Source organism: Scyliorhinus torazame, chromosome 4 (genome assembly GCF_047496885.1).
Source record: "Scyliorhinus torazame isolate Kashiwa2021f chromosome 4, sScyTor2.1, whole genome shotgun sequence".
Taxonomy (NCBI): Eukaryota; Metazoa; Chordata; class Chondrichthyes; order Carcharhiniformes; family Scyliorhinidae; genus Scyliorhinus; species Scyliorhinus torazame.
The window spans coordinates 97634615-97651421 of record NC_092710.1 but is presented as its reverse complement, the minus strand read 5'-3'; the positions used below and the strand labels follow the sequence as shown (position 1 = coordinate 97651421).

At 51.4% G+C, this 16807-nt stretch overlaps 1 protein-coding gene across 11 annotated transcripts in view; it reads right to left on the bottom strand.

The window, feature by feature from the left end:
* adgrb3 (adhesion G protein-coupled receptor B3) overlaps positions 1 to 16807 on the bottom strand; it is a 1156404-nt gene that overhangs the window by 601152 nt on the left and 538445 nt on the right. For all 11 annotated transcript variants that reach the window (XM_072498355.1, XM_072498358.1, XM_072498361.1 and 8 more), the window contains 2 exons: positions 1339 to 1485; positions 570 to 645 (listed from right to left, as the gene is read on the bottom strand). In XM_072498355.1, coding sequence (XP_072354456.1) covers positions 570 to 645; positions 1339 to 1485 — 223 coding nt within the window. The remainder of the gene's footprint in view (positions 1 to 569; positions 646 to 1338; positions 1486 to 16807) is intronic.

Genomic DNA, 16807 nt, shown 5'->3' with positions numbered 1-16807 from the left:
GGTAGTCAAGGAGCAAAAAACAATGAAAGGAAAGGACTGTGAAAGACAAAATCTCAAATAAACGGCTGCTACAAGCTACAAATTAAATAGGTCACCGTGTAAAAGGACAGACTTGCATTTGTCCTTTGTACAGTGCCTCATGAAAACTCTGAGAAATATTTGAAAACGCTCAGCGCAGGTGAACTTGTTGATTTTTGATGTCGGCAAACAGTCAGCTAAACGGTGCACAGCAAGATCCCGCCAAAGCACCCCCAAAATGAATCAATCCTTTTCGCTTCTTGGGGCATGTGAACAAAATAATGTCGGGAGAACTCTCAGCTCTCCTTTCGCGACGCGCCACAGTTTAATGTCCCAGCGTTAAGGTCGCATTCTAAAGATCACAGCGAAAGGGTTACATCAGAATCCATTTAGAAAGTGTTTTAGGTGGTGGCTTCTCTTCTTTTCGGGTACAATTAAAGAGACAGCAGATAACATTATCACCTGGTTTCCAAGCCACGAGGAAAAGCAACAAAATGGAAGCTTGGGAAAGTAAGTAGCTGGCTGGCAAAAGGGTACAGTCTGAGTCTTACCTTGGGGAGGGTAAAATAAGTCCCAAGTTTTTGTAGAATATCGTGCCAAGTACAAAAACAGCAGAATCGTCCAAATCTGAAAAAAAAATCATAGAATCATATAACTCAAAAAAGGTCATTCAGCCCATATCAAGCCCGTGCTGGCTCTTTGCACAAACTATACAATTAGACCCACTCCCCTACTCTTATCGTAGAATCCCTGTAGTGCATAAGGAAGCCATTCGGCCCATCAAGTCTGCACTGACCCTTGGAAAGAGCAACCCACTAGGCCCAAGCCCCCATCCTATTCCTGTAACCTAGTAACCACACTTAACTTTGTGGACACTAAGGGGCAATTTAGCATGGCCAATCCACCTAACCTGCACATCTTTAGACTGTGGGAGGAAACCTGAGCACCCAGAGGAAACCCATACAGACACAGGGAGAGAAACTCCACACAGACAGTCAACCGAGGCCAGAATTGAACCTGGGTCCCTGGCGCTGTGAGGCAGCAGTGCAAACCACTGTGCCACCAAAAGGTGCTGCAAATATTTCACCTTTAAGCAGTTATCCATTCCCCTTTTAAATATGTTTTCAGGGACCATTACATGTTAGAGGACGAGGTGAATTTCTGCCTGCCTGCTGTACCTTTGTCAGAATATGGGCGACAGGAATCCTGGCAAAATAACACAAAGACCGGAAAACAATTGAGAGGATGCCGGTGGAAATTCACCTCCGCGCACCCTTTCAGACTGTTTCACTAATCATAAATAAACCATAAATGTTTCACCTGGTGATGCAGGTATGAATATGTTTTTTGGAATAATAATTTTGTCTTCAGAGTTTCTTGCCCAGTCGACCATTCCCTTCCGTCCTTTCATGGGGAAGTTGATATCGGTCAGAACAGATGCTGCAGGCAGCTTGTGAATGCTGGCCACTAAGAAGAAACCACAAATAAATTTGCGTTGTGGCAAATTATAATCAAACTCACAGACAACATTTTGAGCCTTATTTGGCAGACCCATAATAACACAGCCTCAACACCCAAGTTATTTGAATATTAACCTGCTCAATATCATAGAGAATCGTATAATAGAATTCCTACAGTGCAGAAAGAGGCCATTCGACTCATAGTCTGTACCGATCCTCCGTAAGAGCACCCAACCTAAGCCCAAACCTCTGTCCTATCTCTGTAACCACACCTAACCTTTTTGGATACTAAGGGGCAATGTCAACATGGCCAATCCACCCAACCTGCACCACTTTGGACTGTGGAAGGAAACCGGAACACCCAGGGGAAACCCATGCAGACACGGGGCGAACGTACAAACAGGTGGATTGTCAGTCTGCAAATCCTTCTAGTAATCCTAATGGCAGTTAGTAAGAGTAGGAGAGTTTCCTCAGTCAGCCATACTGCAGAAGGCAACTTTGCCAAGCATAATCATGGACTAATCCATTCAAAGTCCATGTTAGTATATGATGGAGGAATAATGCAGCAGTTTGTATTTTACCTTCAGCAAGATTATTCTACATCCATCTCACTGGCAATGCAGTGCAAACCCCACTCCCACTCCCACCTGTCTTGAATAAGGCAATCAACTTAACAATGTAATTGCCAAAGCATGCACTTGCTCATGTAGGCCATGGTCACCATTGCCCGGTAAGGGTATGGAACCTGAAGCAGGAGGAGATAAGTAACTGTTTCCAGTTTCAGAAGGGTTAGTAATGAGAGGACACAGATTTAAGGTAATTGTCACACCCACTTCTACTCTTCTCAGAATAGAGAAAGAAAACAAATATACATAAGAATATTTTATGTCCAGTGACTATTTAATCTGCTGAAATCCGATATAAAAACGGTGAAATTCCCCTTTGAATTAAATCTTGAAATTGCCCCATGATTCCTGATCCACTAATAAAATCTTAATCGCAAATGAACACACAAATTAAGAGCCTGCTCCATCATTCAATAAGATCATGGCTGATCTGATTGTAACTTAAACCCCACATTCTCGTCTACCCCCAATGACTTTTCACCCCTTTGTTAATCAAGAATCTATCCAACTCTGCCTTAAAAATATTCAAAGATTCTGCTTTACCTGCCCTTTGAGGAAGAGAGTTCCAGAGACTCACGACCCTCTGAGAGAAAACATTTCTCTGTCTTAAATGAGTGACCCCTATTTCTAGAATCTTCCACAAGAGGAAACAGCTTCTCCACATCCAAGCTGTCAATACCCCTCAGGATCTTAAAGATTTCTATCAAGTCATCTCTTACTCTTCTAAACTCCAGCGAATACAAACCTAACTTCTTCAGCCGTTTCCCACAAGGCAACCCTAGTGTAAGTACAGTAAACCTTAGTTGAAATCTGTCGTGTTGGGTATTCTGGTGTACAAACGATCCAACACGCTGGAGATGGTGTAACTCAATGTTATTAACTACTTAACTGTAACAGCACACTGCTAACTTGGGTATGTGCATTGCCAGCTAATCTGTGGACCCTGTCCTATTACTATCTGGGTGAGGCACTCAGCACATGGTGAATGTCTGAGTGGCAGGCTCTGAGCTCGGTGCTCTGAGCTGGCTGCTGCTGGAATCCGTGGGAACTGTAGTGTCCCCTGTTTTTATAGTGCGTGTGCTCTCACTGGTGATTGGCTGCGATGTTATGTGTGTGTTGGTTGGTTCTACTGCATGTCCATCAGTGTGTGTTTGATTGCACCATGATATGCTGATCTAAATATCATGACATCCCCCCTTTTCGCAAAGAATATGTGCCCACAAGATAATAAATAAAGAAGTGTGGTGAGTGCATCTAATCATGGGCGTCATTCTCTGACCCCCCAGCGGGTTGGAGAATGGCCGTTGGCCGCCGTGAATCCTGGCCCCGCCGGTTGCCGAAGTCTCCGGTACCGGAGATTGGGCGGGGGCGGGAATCGGGCTGCGCCGGTTGGCAGGCCCCCCCGCTCAATTCTCCGGCCCGGATGGGCCGAAGTCCCGCCGAGAAATTGCCTGTCCCGCCGGCGTAAATTAAAGTAGGTATTTACCGGCAGGACAAGGCGGCGTGGGCGGGCTCCGGGGTCCTGGGGGGGGGGGGGCGCGGGGCGATCTGACCCCGGGGGGTGCCCCCACGGTGGCCTGGCCCGCGAACGGGGCCCACCGATCCGCGGGCGGGCCTATGCCGTGGGGGCACTCTTTCCCTTCCGCCTCCGCAACGGCCTCCACCATGGCGGAGGCGGAAGAGACTCTCCCCACTGCGCATGCGCGGGAAACTGTCAGCGGCCGCTGACACTCCCGCGCATGCGCCACCTGGGGATGTCATTTCCGCGCCAGCTGGCGGGGCAACAAACACTGTTTCCGCCAGCTGGTGGGGCGGAAATCCCTCCGGCGCCGGCCTAGCCCTTCAATGTCGGGGCTCGGCCCCCAAAGATGCGGAGCATTCCGCACCTTTGGGGCGGCGCGATGCCCGTCTGATTGGCGCCGTTTTGGGCGCCAGTCGGCGGACATCGCGCCGTTGGGGGAGAATTTTGCCCCAGGTGTGTGCAATATTTACAACAATATGTACATGTGGCTATACTATATACACAGGAAGGTGCCAGGTGCAGAAACTAACTATGTTACACCAAGAACGAAACCAATGTCATTAACAAACAATAACAAAATCTTAAACAGTATGGCAAAAAGTCTGAAACAGTATGTCAGAACAAGTCAGTGAGTCCAATATGAAAAGGTTCATAAATTAAGTCTCTTAGGTGGGCAACGAATTCGGGTTGACCGCCCCAAGGGTGGGTCAGGATCCACCGGCTGAGGAACGGGCCGGGCCCCGGTCGAGTGAGGAGGATGCAGGGTGTCCGGAAGGTCAACAAAGTCCATTGCAGGGACAACAGGAGGGCGTGGCACCGGTGCAGGATCACGTAGCGAGCGCGGAACCAGACGATGGGCACACGGATTGCGGCGGCGAATAGAGCCATCAGGCAGACGAATCAGGAACGAGCGGGGAGCTATCTATCGGAGAACCTCAGTGGTTGCCGACCAGCTGCCCTCCGGAAGGTGTATGCGGACATTATCTCCAGGCGCCAGGGCAGGAAGATCAGCCGCCCGAGCATCATGTGTCGCCTTTTGTTGCTCACGCTGCTGCTGCATCCGCCGAAGTACCGGAGCATGGTCGAGGTCTGGGACTTGAATGGATGGCACAGTGGTCCTGAGGGTGCGACCCATAATCAGCTGGGCCGGCGATAGGCCCGTGGACAGTGGGGCCGAGCGATAGGCCAGCAAGGCGAGGCAGAAGTCAGATCCTGCATCAGCAGCCTTGCAGAGGAGCCTTTTAACGATATGGACGCCCCTTTCTGCTTTGCCATTCAACTGAGGATGCAGAGGACTGGACGTCACGTGTGTGAAGTTGTATGAGCTGGCGAAGGAAGACCATTCCTGACTCGCAAAGCAGGGGCCATTGTCTGACACAACGGTGAGCGGAATGCCGTGGTGAGTAAAGGTCTCTTTGCAGGCCCGTATGACAGCCGATGACGTGGTGTCGTGCAGGCGTATGACCTCTGGATAGCTGGAAAAGTAGTTGATGATGATGATGTAGTCCCTGCCGAGCGCATGGAACAGGTCCACGCCCACCTTCGACGAGGGGGGTGTGACCAACTCATGGGGCTGAAGGGTCTCACGGGGTTGTGCTGGATGAAACCGCTGACAGGTGGGGCAATTAAGCACAGTGTTGGCAATGTCCTTATTTATTCCCGGCCAGTACACAGCTTCTCGGGCCCTCCGTCGGCACTTCTCAACGCCGAGATGGCCTTCGTGCAGTTGTTCTAAGACAAGTCGGTGCATTCTGTATGGGATCACGATGCGGTCCAGCTTCAGGAGGACACCATCAACGACTGCCAAGTCGTCCCGAACGTTGTAAAACTGTGGGCATTGTCCCTTGAGCCACCCGTCCGTCATGTGGCGCATCACACGTTGCAGAAGGGGGTCGGCCGCAGTCTCACGTCGAATGTGGGCCAGGCGCGCATCAATGACCGGCAGATTGGCAGAAGTGAAGTCTACATGTGCGTCGACTTGGCAAACCAACCCCTCAGGGTCGGACAGCGTGTTGACTGCCCTGGACAGAGTGTCTGCTATGATGAGGTCCTTACCCGGGATGTAGACAAGTTGAAAGTCGTATTCCGGAGTTTGAGCAGAATGCGCTGGAGGCGAGGTGTCATGTCATTAAGGTCCTTTTGAATGATGCCAACCAGCGGGCGATGGTCAGTCTCCACGGTGAACTGGGGAAGGCCATACACATAGTCGTGGAACTTGTCAACGCCAGTCAACAGGCCTAGGCACTTCTTTTCAATCTGCGCATAGCGCTGCTCTGTGGGGGTCATGGCTCGTGATGCATAGACGACTGGGGCCCATGATGAGGCGTTATCCCGTTGCAGGAGGACAGCCCCAATGCCGGACTGGCTGGCGTCAGTCGAGATTTTCGTCTCCCTTGCAGGATCTAAAAATGCCAGTACCGGGGCGGTGGTGAGCTTGACCTTGAGCTCCTCCTATTCACACTGGTGGGTGGGAAGCCACTGGAATTCAGTTGTCTTCCTGACAGGGTGCTGGAGAGCTGTAGTATGGGAAGCAAGGTTGGGAATGAACTTCCCTAGGAAGTTGGCTATTCCGAGAAAGCGTAGCACCGCCTTCTTGTCTGTGGGCTTCTGCATGGCCGTGATGGCTGCCACCTTGTCGACATCCGGCCGCACCCCCAACTGGTAGATGTGGTCCCCCAGGAACTTCAGCTCGGTTTGTCCAAAAGAGCATTTGGCTCGGTTAAGACGCAGGCCCTGGTCCCGTATCCGTTTAAAGATGCGCTGAAGGCGGTGTGGTGGACCAAATAATGATGTCGTCTACATAGACGCGCACCCCTTCGATGCCCTCCATCATCTGTTCCATGATGCGATGGAACACTTCAGAGGCCGATATGATGCCAAATGGCATCCTATTGTAGCAGTATCTGCCAAATAGAGTGTTGAAAGTCCACAGCTTCCTGCTGGACTGATCCAATTGAATCTGCCAGAAGCCCTTTGAGGCATCAAGCTTGGTGAATATTTTTGCCCGAGCCATCTCGCACGTGATCTCCTCACGTTTGGGTATGGGGCAGTGTTCCCTCATTATGTTGCGATTTAAGTCTTTCGGGTCTATACAGATCCGGATCTCGCCGGAAGGCTTCTTTTTAAAAAAAAAAATATTTTATTGAAAATTTTTGGTCAACCATCACAGTACATTGTGTATCCTTTACACAATAATATAACAGTATAAATAACAATGACCTGTTTTAAAAACAAAGAATAAATAATATATAACAAAAACAAAAACTAAAACTAAATAGCAACTGCCTTGTCTCAGATAAACACTCTCCAAAAATATGATTTAACAGTCCAATATACAATTATTTATAGCAACGACCTATACATATTATACATATATATTAACAACCCTGAGAGTCCTTCTGGTTCCTCCCCCCCTGGGCTGCTGCTGCTGCCTTCTTCTTTTCCATTCCGTCTATCTTTCTGTGAGGTATTCGACGAACGGTTGCCACCGCCTGGTGAACCCTTGAGCCGATCCCCTTAGGACGAACTTAATCCGTTCCAGCTTTATAAACCCTGCCATGTCATTTATCCAGGTCTCCACCTCCGGGGGCTTGGCTTCCTTCCACATCAACAGTATCCTGCACCGGGCTACTAGGGATGCAAAGGCCAAAACATCGGCCTCTCTCGCCTCCTGCACTCCCGGCTCTTGTGCAACCCCAAATATAGCCAACCCTCAGCTTGGTTCGACCTGGACCCCCACTACTTTCGAAAGCACCTTTGTCACCCCCACCCAGAACCCCTGTGGTGCCGGACATGACCAAAACATGTGGGTGTGATTCGCTGGGCTTCTCGAGCATCTCGCACACATATCCTCTACCCCAAAGAATTTCCTGAGCCGTGCTCCAGTCATATGCGCCCTGTGTAACACCTTAAATTGAATCAGGCTTAGCCTGGCACACGAGGACGATGAGTTTACCCTACTTAGGGCATCCGCCCACAACCCCTCCTCAATCTCCTCCCCCAGCTCTTCTTCCCATTTCCCTTTCAGCTCATCTACCGTAATCTCCCCCTCGTCCCTCATTTCCCTATATATATCTGACACCTTACCGTCCCCCACCCATGTCTTTGAGATCACTCTGTCCTGCACCTCATGCGTCGGGAGCTGCGGGAATTCCCTCACCTGTTGCCTCACAAAAGCCCTCAGTTGCATATACCGGAATGCATTCCCTTGGGGCAACCCATATTTCTCGGTCAGCGCTCCCAGACTTGCGAACTTCCCATCCACAAACAGATCTTTCAGTTGCGTTACTCCTGCTCTTTGCCATATTCCAAATCCCCCATCCATTCTCCCCGGGGCAAACCTATGGTTATTTCTTATCGGGGACCCCACCAAGGCTTCCGTCTTTCCCCTATGCCGTCTCCACTGACCCCAAATTTTCAAAGTCGCCACCACCACCGGGCTTGTGGTGTATTTCTTCGGTGAGAACGGCAATGGGGCCGTCACCATAGCTTGTAGGCTAGTCCCCCTACAGGACGCCCTCTCCAATCTCTTCCACGCCGCTCCCTCCTCTTCTCCCATCCACTTACTCACCATTGAGATATTGGCGGCCCAGTAGTACTCACATAGGCTCGGTAGTGCCAGCCCCCCCCTATCCCTACGACGCTGTAAGAATCCCTTCCTCACTCTCGGGGTCTTCCCGGCCCACACAAAACTCATGATACTCTTTTCGATCCTTTTGAAAAAAGCCTTCATGATCACCACCGGGAGGCACTGAAACACAAAGAGGAATCTCGGGAGGACTACCATTCTAACCGCCTGCACCCTCCCTGCCAGTGACAGGGATACCATGTCCCATCTCTTGAAGTCCTCCTCCATTTGTTCCACCAATCGCGTTAAATTTAACCGATGCAATGTACCCCAATTCTTGGCTATCTGGATCCCCAAGTAACGAAAGTCCCTTGTTACCTTCCTCAGCGGAAAGTCCTCTATTTCTCTGCTCTGCTCCCCTGGATGCACAAACAACTCACTTTTCCCCATGTTCCGTTTATATCCTGAGAATTCTCCAAACTCCCGAAGTGTCCGCATTATCTCTGGCATCCCCTCCGCCGTGTCCGCTACATATAACAACAAATCATCCGCATACAGAGATACCCGGTGTTCTTCTCCTCCTCTAAGTACTCCCCTCCACTTCTTGGAACCCCTCAATGCTATTGCCAGGGGCTCAATCGCCAGTGCAAACAATAATGGGGACAGAGGGCATCCCTGCCTTGTCCCTCTATGGAGCCGAAAGTATGCAGATTCCCGTCCATTCGTGACCACACTCTCCACTGGGGCCCTATACAACAGCTGCACCCATCCAACATACTCATCTCCAAAACCAAATCTCCTCAGCACCTCCCACAGATAATCCCACTCCACTCTATCAAATGCTTTCCCGGCATCCATCGCCACCACTATCTCCGCTTCCCCCTCTGGTGGGGGCATCATCATTACCCCTAGCAGCCTCCGTATATTCGTATTCAGCTGTCTCCCCTTCACAAACCCAGTTTGGTCCTCATGGACCACCCTCGAGACATTTCCTCATTGCCATTACCTTGGCCAGAATCTTAGCGTCTACATTTAGGAGGGAAATAGGTCTATAGGACCCGCATTGCAGCGGGTCCTTTTCCTTCTTTAGGAGAAGCGATATCGTTGCCTCAGACATAGTCGGGGGCAGCTGTCCCCTTTCCTTTGCCTCATTAAAGGTCCTCATCAGTAGCGGGGCGAGCAAGTCCACATATTTCCTGTAAAATTCAACTGGGAATCCATCCGGTCCCGGAGCCTTCCCCGCCTGCATGCTCCTAATTCCTTTCACTATTTTCTCTATTTCAATCTGTGCTCCCAGTCCCACCCTTTCCTGCTCCTCCACCTTGGGAAATTCCAGCCGGTCCAGAAATCCCATCATTCTCTCCCTCCCATCCGGGGGTTGAGCTTCATATAATTTTTTATAAAATGCCTTGAACACTCCATTCACTCTCTCCGCTCCCCGCTCCATCTCTCCTTCCTCATCCCTCACTCCCCCTATTTCCCTCGCTGCTCCCCTTTTCCTCAATTGGTGGGCCAGCAACCTGCTCGCCTTCTCCCCATATTCGTACTGTACACCCTGTGCCTTCCTCCACTGTGCCTCTGCAGTACCTGCTGTCAGCAAGTCAAATTCTACGTGTAGCCTTTGCCTTTCCCTGTACAGTCCCTCCTCCTTTGCCTCCGCATATTGCCTGTCCACCCTCAGAAGTTCTTGCAGCAACCGCTCCCGTTCCCTACTCTCCTGCTTTCCTTTATGTGCCCTTATTGATATCAGCTCCCCTCTAACCACTGCCTTCAGCGCCTCCCAGACCACTCCCACCTGGACCTCCCCATTATCATTGAGTTCCAAGTACTTTTCAATGCACCCCCTCACCCTTAGACACACCCCCTCATCTGCCATTAGTCCCATGTCCATTCTCCAGGGTGGCCGCCCTTCTGTTTCCTCCCCTATCTCCAAGTCCACCCAATGTGGAGCGTGATCCGAAATGGCTATAGCCGTATACTCCGTTCCCCTCACCTTCGGGATCGATGCCCTTCCCAAAACAAAAAAGTCTATTCGCGAATAGACTTTGTGGACATAGGAGAAAAACGAAAACTCCTTACTCCTAGGTCTGCTAAATCTCCACGGGTCTACTCCTCCCATCTGCTCCATAAAATCTTTAAGCACCTTGGCTGCTGCCGGCCTCCTTCCAGTCCTGGACTTCGACCTGTCCAGCCCTGGTTCCAACACCGTATTGAAATCTCCCCCCATTACCAACTTTCCCACCTCTAGGTCCGGGATGTGTCCTAGCATACGCCTCATAAAATTGGCATCATCCCAGTTCGGGGCATATACGTTTACCAAAACCACCGTCTCCCCCTGTAGTTTGCCACTCACCATCACGTATCTGCCCCCGCTATCCGCCACTATAGTCTTTGCCTCAAACATTACCCGCTTCCCCACTAATATAGCCACCCCCCTGTTTTTCGCATCTAGCCCCGAATGGAACACCTGCCCCACCCAACCTTTGCGTAGTCTCACCTGGTCTATCAGTTTCAAGTGCGTTTCCTGTAACATAACCACGTCTGCCTTAAGTTTCTTAAGGTGTGTGAGTACCCGTGCCCTCTTTATCGGCCCGTTCAGCCCTCTCACGTTCCACGTGATCAGCCGGGTTGGGGGGCTTTTTACCCCCCCCCCCCTTGTCGATTAGCCATCCCCTTTTTCCAGCTCCTCACCCGGTTCCCACGCAGCTGTGTCCCCCCCAGGCGGTGCCCCCCCCGCCCATCCCACCCCATGCCAGCTCCCCCCTCTCCCCAGCAGCAGCAGCCCAATAATTCCCCCCCCCCCCCCCCCCCCCCGCTAGATCCCCCACTAGCGTAGTTACACCTCCCATGTTGCTCCCAGAAGTCAGCAAACTCTGGCCGACCTCGGCTTCCCCCCGTGACCTCGGCTCGCACCGTGCGACGCCCCCTCCTTCCTGCTTCCCTATTCCCGCCATGATTATCATAGCGCTGGAACCGAGCCCGCGCTTCCCCCTTGGCCCCGCCCCCAATGGCCAACGCCCCATCTCCTCCACCTCCTTTCCTCCCCCCACCACCTCCTGTGGAAGAGAGAAAAATTACCACATCGCAGGATTAATAACATAAAACTCCTCTTTCCCCCCTTTTTACCCCCCTCTTCGCCCCCCATACTCGCCCCACCACTTTGTTTCAAACGTTCTTTTTTTTAAAATAACCCGCTCATTCCAATTTTTCTTCCACGATAAAAGTCCACGCCTCATCCGCCGTCTCAAAGGAGTGGTGCCTCCCGTGATATGTGACCCACAGTCTTGCCGGTTGCAGCATTCCGAATTTTATCTTCTTTTTGTGAAGCACCGCCTTGGCCCGATTAAAGCTCGCCCTCCTTCTCGCCACCTCCGCACTCCAGTCTTGGTATACGCGGATCACCGCGTTCTCCCACTTACTGCTCCGAGTTTTCTTTGCCCATCTAAGGACCATCTCTTTGTCCTTCAAACGGAGGAATCTCACCACTATGGCTCTAGGAATTTCTCCTGCTCTCGGTCCTCGCGCCATCACTCGGTATGCTCCCTCCACCTCCAGCGGACCCGCCGGGGCCTCCGCTCCCATTAACGAGTGCAGCATCGTGCTCACATATGCCCCGACGTCCGCTCCCTCCGCACCTTCAGGAAGACCAAGAATCCTTAGGTTGTTCCTCCTCACGTTGTTCTCCAGCACCTCCAGCCTTTCCACACATCGTTTATGGTGTGCCTCGTGCATCTCCGTCTTCACCACCAGGCCCTGTATGTCGTCCTCATTCTCGGCAGCCTTTGCCTTCACGACCCGAAGCTCCCGCTCCTGGGTCTTTTGCTCCTCCTTTAGCCCTTCGATTGCCTGTAATATCGGGGCCAACAGCTCCTTCTTCATTTCCTTTTTGAGTTCTTCCACGCAGCGTTTCAAAAACTCGGGTTGTTCAGGGCCCCAAATTAAACTGCCACCTTCCGACGCCATCTTGGTTTTTGCTTGCCTTCCTTGCCGCTGCTCTAAAGGATCCACCGCAATCCGGCCACCTTCCTCTCCTTTTTTCATCCGTATCCAGGGGGGATTCCCTTCTGGTTCACCGCACAGTACTTTTAGCCGTTAAAATTGCCGTTGGGGCTCTTATTAAGAGCCCAAAAGTCCGTTCCACCGGAAGCTGCCGAAACGTGCGACTCAGCTGGTCATCGCCGCACCCGGAAGTCCTCGCCGGAAGGCTTCTTGACGCACACCATGGAGCTGACCCATGGAGTCGACTCCGTTACCCGGGAAAGCACTCCTTGGTCCTGAAGGTCCTGCAGCTGCTGCTTGAGGTGGTCCTTGAGGGGTGCTGGGATCCTGCGAGGTGCGTGAACTACCGGGGTGGCATCCTGTTTAAGCCGGATTTTGTACGGGTAGGGCAGTGTGCCCATGCCCTCGAAAACATCCTGGTTGTGCGTGAGGGTTGAGTTGAGCTGCGCCCTAAAGTCTACATCTGGGAAATCAGACGTGCCTTCTGGAGAGAGTGTACACGCCGAACGAGGTGGAGGATTTTGCACGCCTGTGCGCCTAGCAGAGAGTCCTTTGAGGAGCCCACGATTTTGAATGGTAGTGTGGCTTTACGTGAGTTGTGTGTCACTTTGAGCTGGCACAACCCCGTGGTGGGGATGACGTTGCCATTATAGTCAACGAGTTGACAGTTGGATGGCAGAATAGGTGGTTTAACCTTCAGGGTCTGGAATGCTGACCATGTGAGGAGATTGGCGGAGGCACCAGTGTCCAGGCGGAATATGATCTGGGATCGGTTGACCGTCAGGGTGGCACACCACTCATCGTCCGGATCAATGCTGTGCACTGACAGTGGCTGGTGCATTCGACTCGGGGACAGCTTGTTCTTGTTGATGACAGCAACGTGGAAGGGCTCCCTGTCCGCAGTGGCACGGGTCTGTGTGACGTCAGTATTGGACTCGGTGAACGTGGGTTGAATTGCCCGAACGTTTCTGCGAGGCTGGTAAAACGGGTACGAGTTGGCAGGGTGAGCAGCTTGACAGCAGGCAGCATAGTGGCCCAACCTGCCACAGCGTAGGCATTGTCGCGCTTTGGCAGGACATTGCCGCTTTAAATGGGTGGAGCCACAGTTGCCGCACGTCGTGACGTCAGTGCGTTCGTTGCGCCACCACGCTTGCGCGGTGCGGTCTTGCGTAGTGCGCGCCTGCGCATCGCATTCCTCTGCGTCAGCGTCCCCTCTTTTGGCGCGTACAAGCGCGGGAGGCCTCTGAAAGCGCGCAAAATGGCCGGCCACCTCCAGGCCGCGGCCTGGGAGATACCCGATCGTCTGGACCTGCTCCACCTCGTGGGGCCCGTGCCGCGCTGTTTCGGCCGCCTGGATGTGTGAGTGCCAGCTGGTGGCGTTCTCATGCAGGACGCAGGTCTCGACGGCAGTCGCCAGGGTGAGTTGCTTGACCCGAAGGAGCTGCTGGTGCAGGGTGTCTGACATGACTCCGAAACTATCTGGTCGCGTATCATGGAGTCAGAGGTGGTCCCATAGCCGCAGGACTGCGCGAGGATGTGGAGGTGTGTTAAGTAAGACTGGAAAGGTTCGTCCTTACCTTGCAGGCGCTGCTGGAACAGATACCTCTCAAAGCTCTCGTTTACTTCAACGCTGAAGTGTTCGTCGAACTTCAGGAGCACCATCTTGTATTTGGTTTTGTCCTCGCCGTCTGTAAATGTAAGGGAGTTAAAGATGTGGATGGCGTGTTGCCCCGCCTTGGAGAGAAGAAGAGCAATCTTCCTGGTGTCCGATGCATTCTCCCTGTCTGTGGCCTCGAGGAAGAGTTGGAAGCGCTGCTTGAACAGTTTCCAATTGACCCCGAGATTGCCAGCGATTCGGAGCGGCGGCGGCGGGTTGATGTTCTCCATGGTGCTGGACGGCGGATTGCTGATATGCTGCGGGTAGGTCTCACAGCCGCTGGCTTGCGTCCAGTTCTGGTATCATGTCGTGTTGGGTGTTCTGATGTACAAATGATCCAACGCGGCTGGAGATGGTGTAACTCAATTTTATTAACTACTTAATTGTAACAGCACACTGCTAACTTGGGTACGTGCATTACCAGCTAATCTGTGGACCCTGTCCTATCGCTATCTAGGTGAGGCACTCAGCACATGGTGAATGTCTGAGTGGCAGGCTCTGAGCTCGGTGCTCTGAGCTGGTTGCAGCTGGAATCAGCGAGAACTGTAGTGTCCCCTGTTTTTATAGTGCATGTGCTCTCACTGGTGATTGGCTGTGATGTTATGTGTGTGTTGGTTGGTTCTACTGCATGTCCATCAGTGTGTGTTTAATTGCACCATGATATGCTGATCTAAATATCATGACAAGCAGGCGTCCATAATTTCAGAGACACCTTACAGAGATAAATAGGCATTCTGGAAACTTTTATGGAACATCTTAGGCCCTGAGAATTTATGCATTGACCCATTGCCATTAAACCCTGTAAAAACTGGGATTGTTGAATTTAAATGGCAATTTAAGTGGCACAGGAAGTACAAAGCTTCAGCTGTGGTATTTGAGCTTACAGCATCAGCTAACATGAGAATCTAAAGCTCTGCGTTTTGCCAAAGAAATAATCAGTCAGAAGAGTCTTTGTAAATGGGTCAGGAGGAGGAGGGGGCCCAGGAGAATATGGACCTGACGAGCAACTGTAATGTCCAGCACCTGGTCAGGTAAGAAATCCGCAGTGATTAATTAGGCATATAAATAGTGAAAAGGTGGCAAAAGGAAGAGTAAGCTTGATTGGGGGATTTATTCAAAGAGGGAAGGAGCATGGCTGAGATATTAAATTAATATTTTGCATCTTGTCTTTACCAAGGACCAAGATGCTGCCCAGGTTATGTTGAAAGAGGAGGTAGTTCAGACACTTGAAGGGTTTAAAGTTGATAAAGAGGTGGTATTGGATAGGCTGTCTGCACATAAAGTGGATGAGGCATTGGGACCGGATGAGATCTGTGGATACTGAGGCAGGGCGGAAAAGAAATACATATCTCCATCAATCAGACTACTCTGTAAAAATGATCATTTTTATTATTTTTAAATAGACAAAGCTCCATAACCAGCCATGACTCATACCAGAGGAACTTCTGACCTTCAGTAAATGAGCAAGGAGTCCATTATTTTTACAAGATGTGCAAATGCCATCTGTGACTACTCTCAATCGAATTCCAGAAAAACACATCCACCCTTTTTGCATTTGTAAGGCAGAATTCTAGCCTCAGAGACAGTGGGCAGAATTTACACTCTCCCCAAGGCAAGTTCTGTGTCGAGGGGGGTGTGGGAAATTGAACGGATGGGACAGGGCCACTTTAGGGCCTTCTCCCGTCCAGTTTCAATTTTTAAGTTGGCAGGAACAGGTGCGAGTAGGGCAGGAAAGTGATGTTTACACTTTTCACTTTTTCCCATCTTGGGATGGGGGGGGGGGGGGTCACATCACTCTGAAGGCCCCCTCAGAATTGCGGCATCACCCCCCCCCAAAGAGTGTTGGAGTTCTGAGACACCCTCCCACCCGTCCTAACCACAGAAACCGCGATCGCTTCCACCCGACCCTCAAGGATATACCCTACCCTCCCGGTCCTGGGACTCCTTTTTTAAACAGTCCCGGGATTTAGTCCCAGGCAGAGCATTGCAGTACCGCTTGTGGCCACTGTAGCGCTGTGCCTGACCAGGCTGACAAGTTGTTGGCCAATCTGACAGCCCTCACAGGTGGGACTTCCTTCCAAGGGCGGATGGAAGTCCAGCCCACTGCCAATCAATGCTCAAATGAGCATTAGATGCCAACTCCTGGGATAGCGAGCACCGATCACTTGCTATCCTTCAAATCTTGCCCAGTGAGTCTTGCCCAGGCCAGCTAGGAACAAAGGCAGCTATTTGCGATTCCCAATATCTCATGGTGGTGCTGATGGACCTGCTCCAAGTACACAATAGGTTGTTTCAACCAGGGGCCTCAAGTAGGACTTGGGGGGAGGGGGCTGGTCGAAATGGGCATCGGGAAGTAGTGGATGGGTGTGATCAAGATGGTGAGAGGCGGATTGGAACTGTGGCTGAGCAGGGGCCGTTAACTGCTATTGGCACCCGATATGACTGTATGTTTGGATAATGGACTTAGATTTTTGAATGGAGTCTCCAATAGACAGCTGTTATGTGATGCAGAGCGATGCCAACTGCGTGGGTTCAATTCCTGTACCGGCTGAGGTTCGCCATGAAGGCACTGCCTTCTCACCCTTGCCCCTCGCCTGAAGTGTGGTGATCCTCAGGTTAAATCACCACCAGTCAGCTCTCTCTCAAAAGGGGAGAGAAGCCTATGAAGGAATGTCCTTCAGATACCGATCTGTCCATGTACACATGCCATTGCTCACAGTGGTCCAGAGTAAGTGCTATTGTGCAATGAGGGAATGGAGTATTACACATAGACAAATCTGGGGTGACTCCATGATCAGTCTTGCGTAACTGGGGGTGGAGCTCGCGGGGAACACATCTCTTAAGATTCCGATGGAAGGTTTGTGATCTGAAAGGTTAATTCTGTTTCTCTCTCCACACATGCTGCCAGACCTGCCGAGTACATTCAGCACTTTCTGTTTTATTTCAGGAGATGAGACA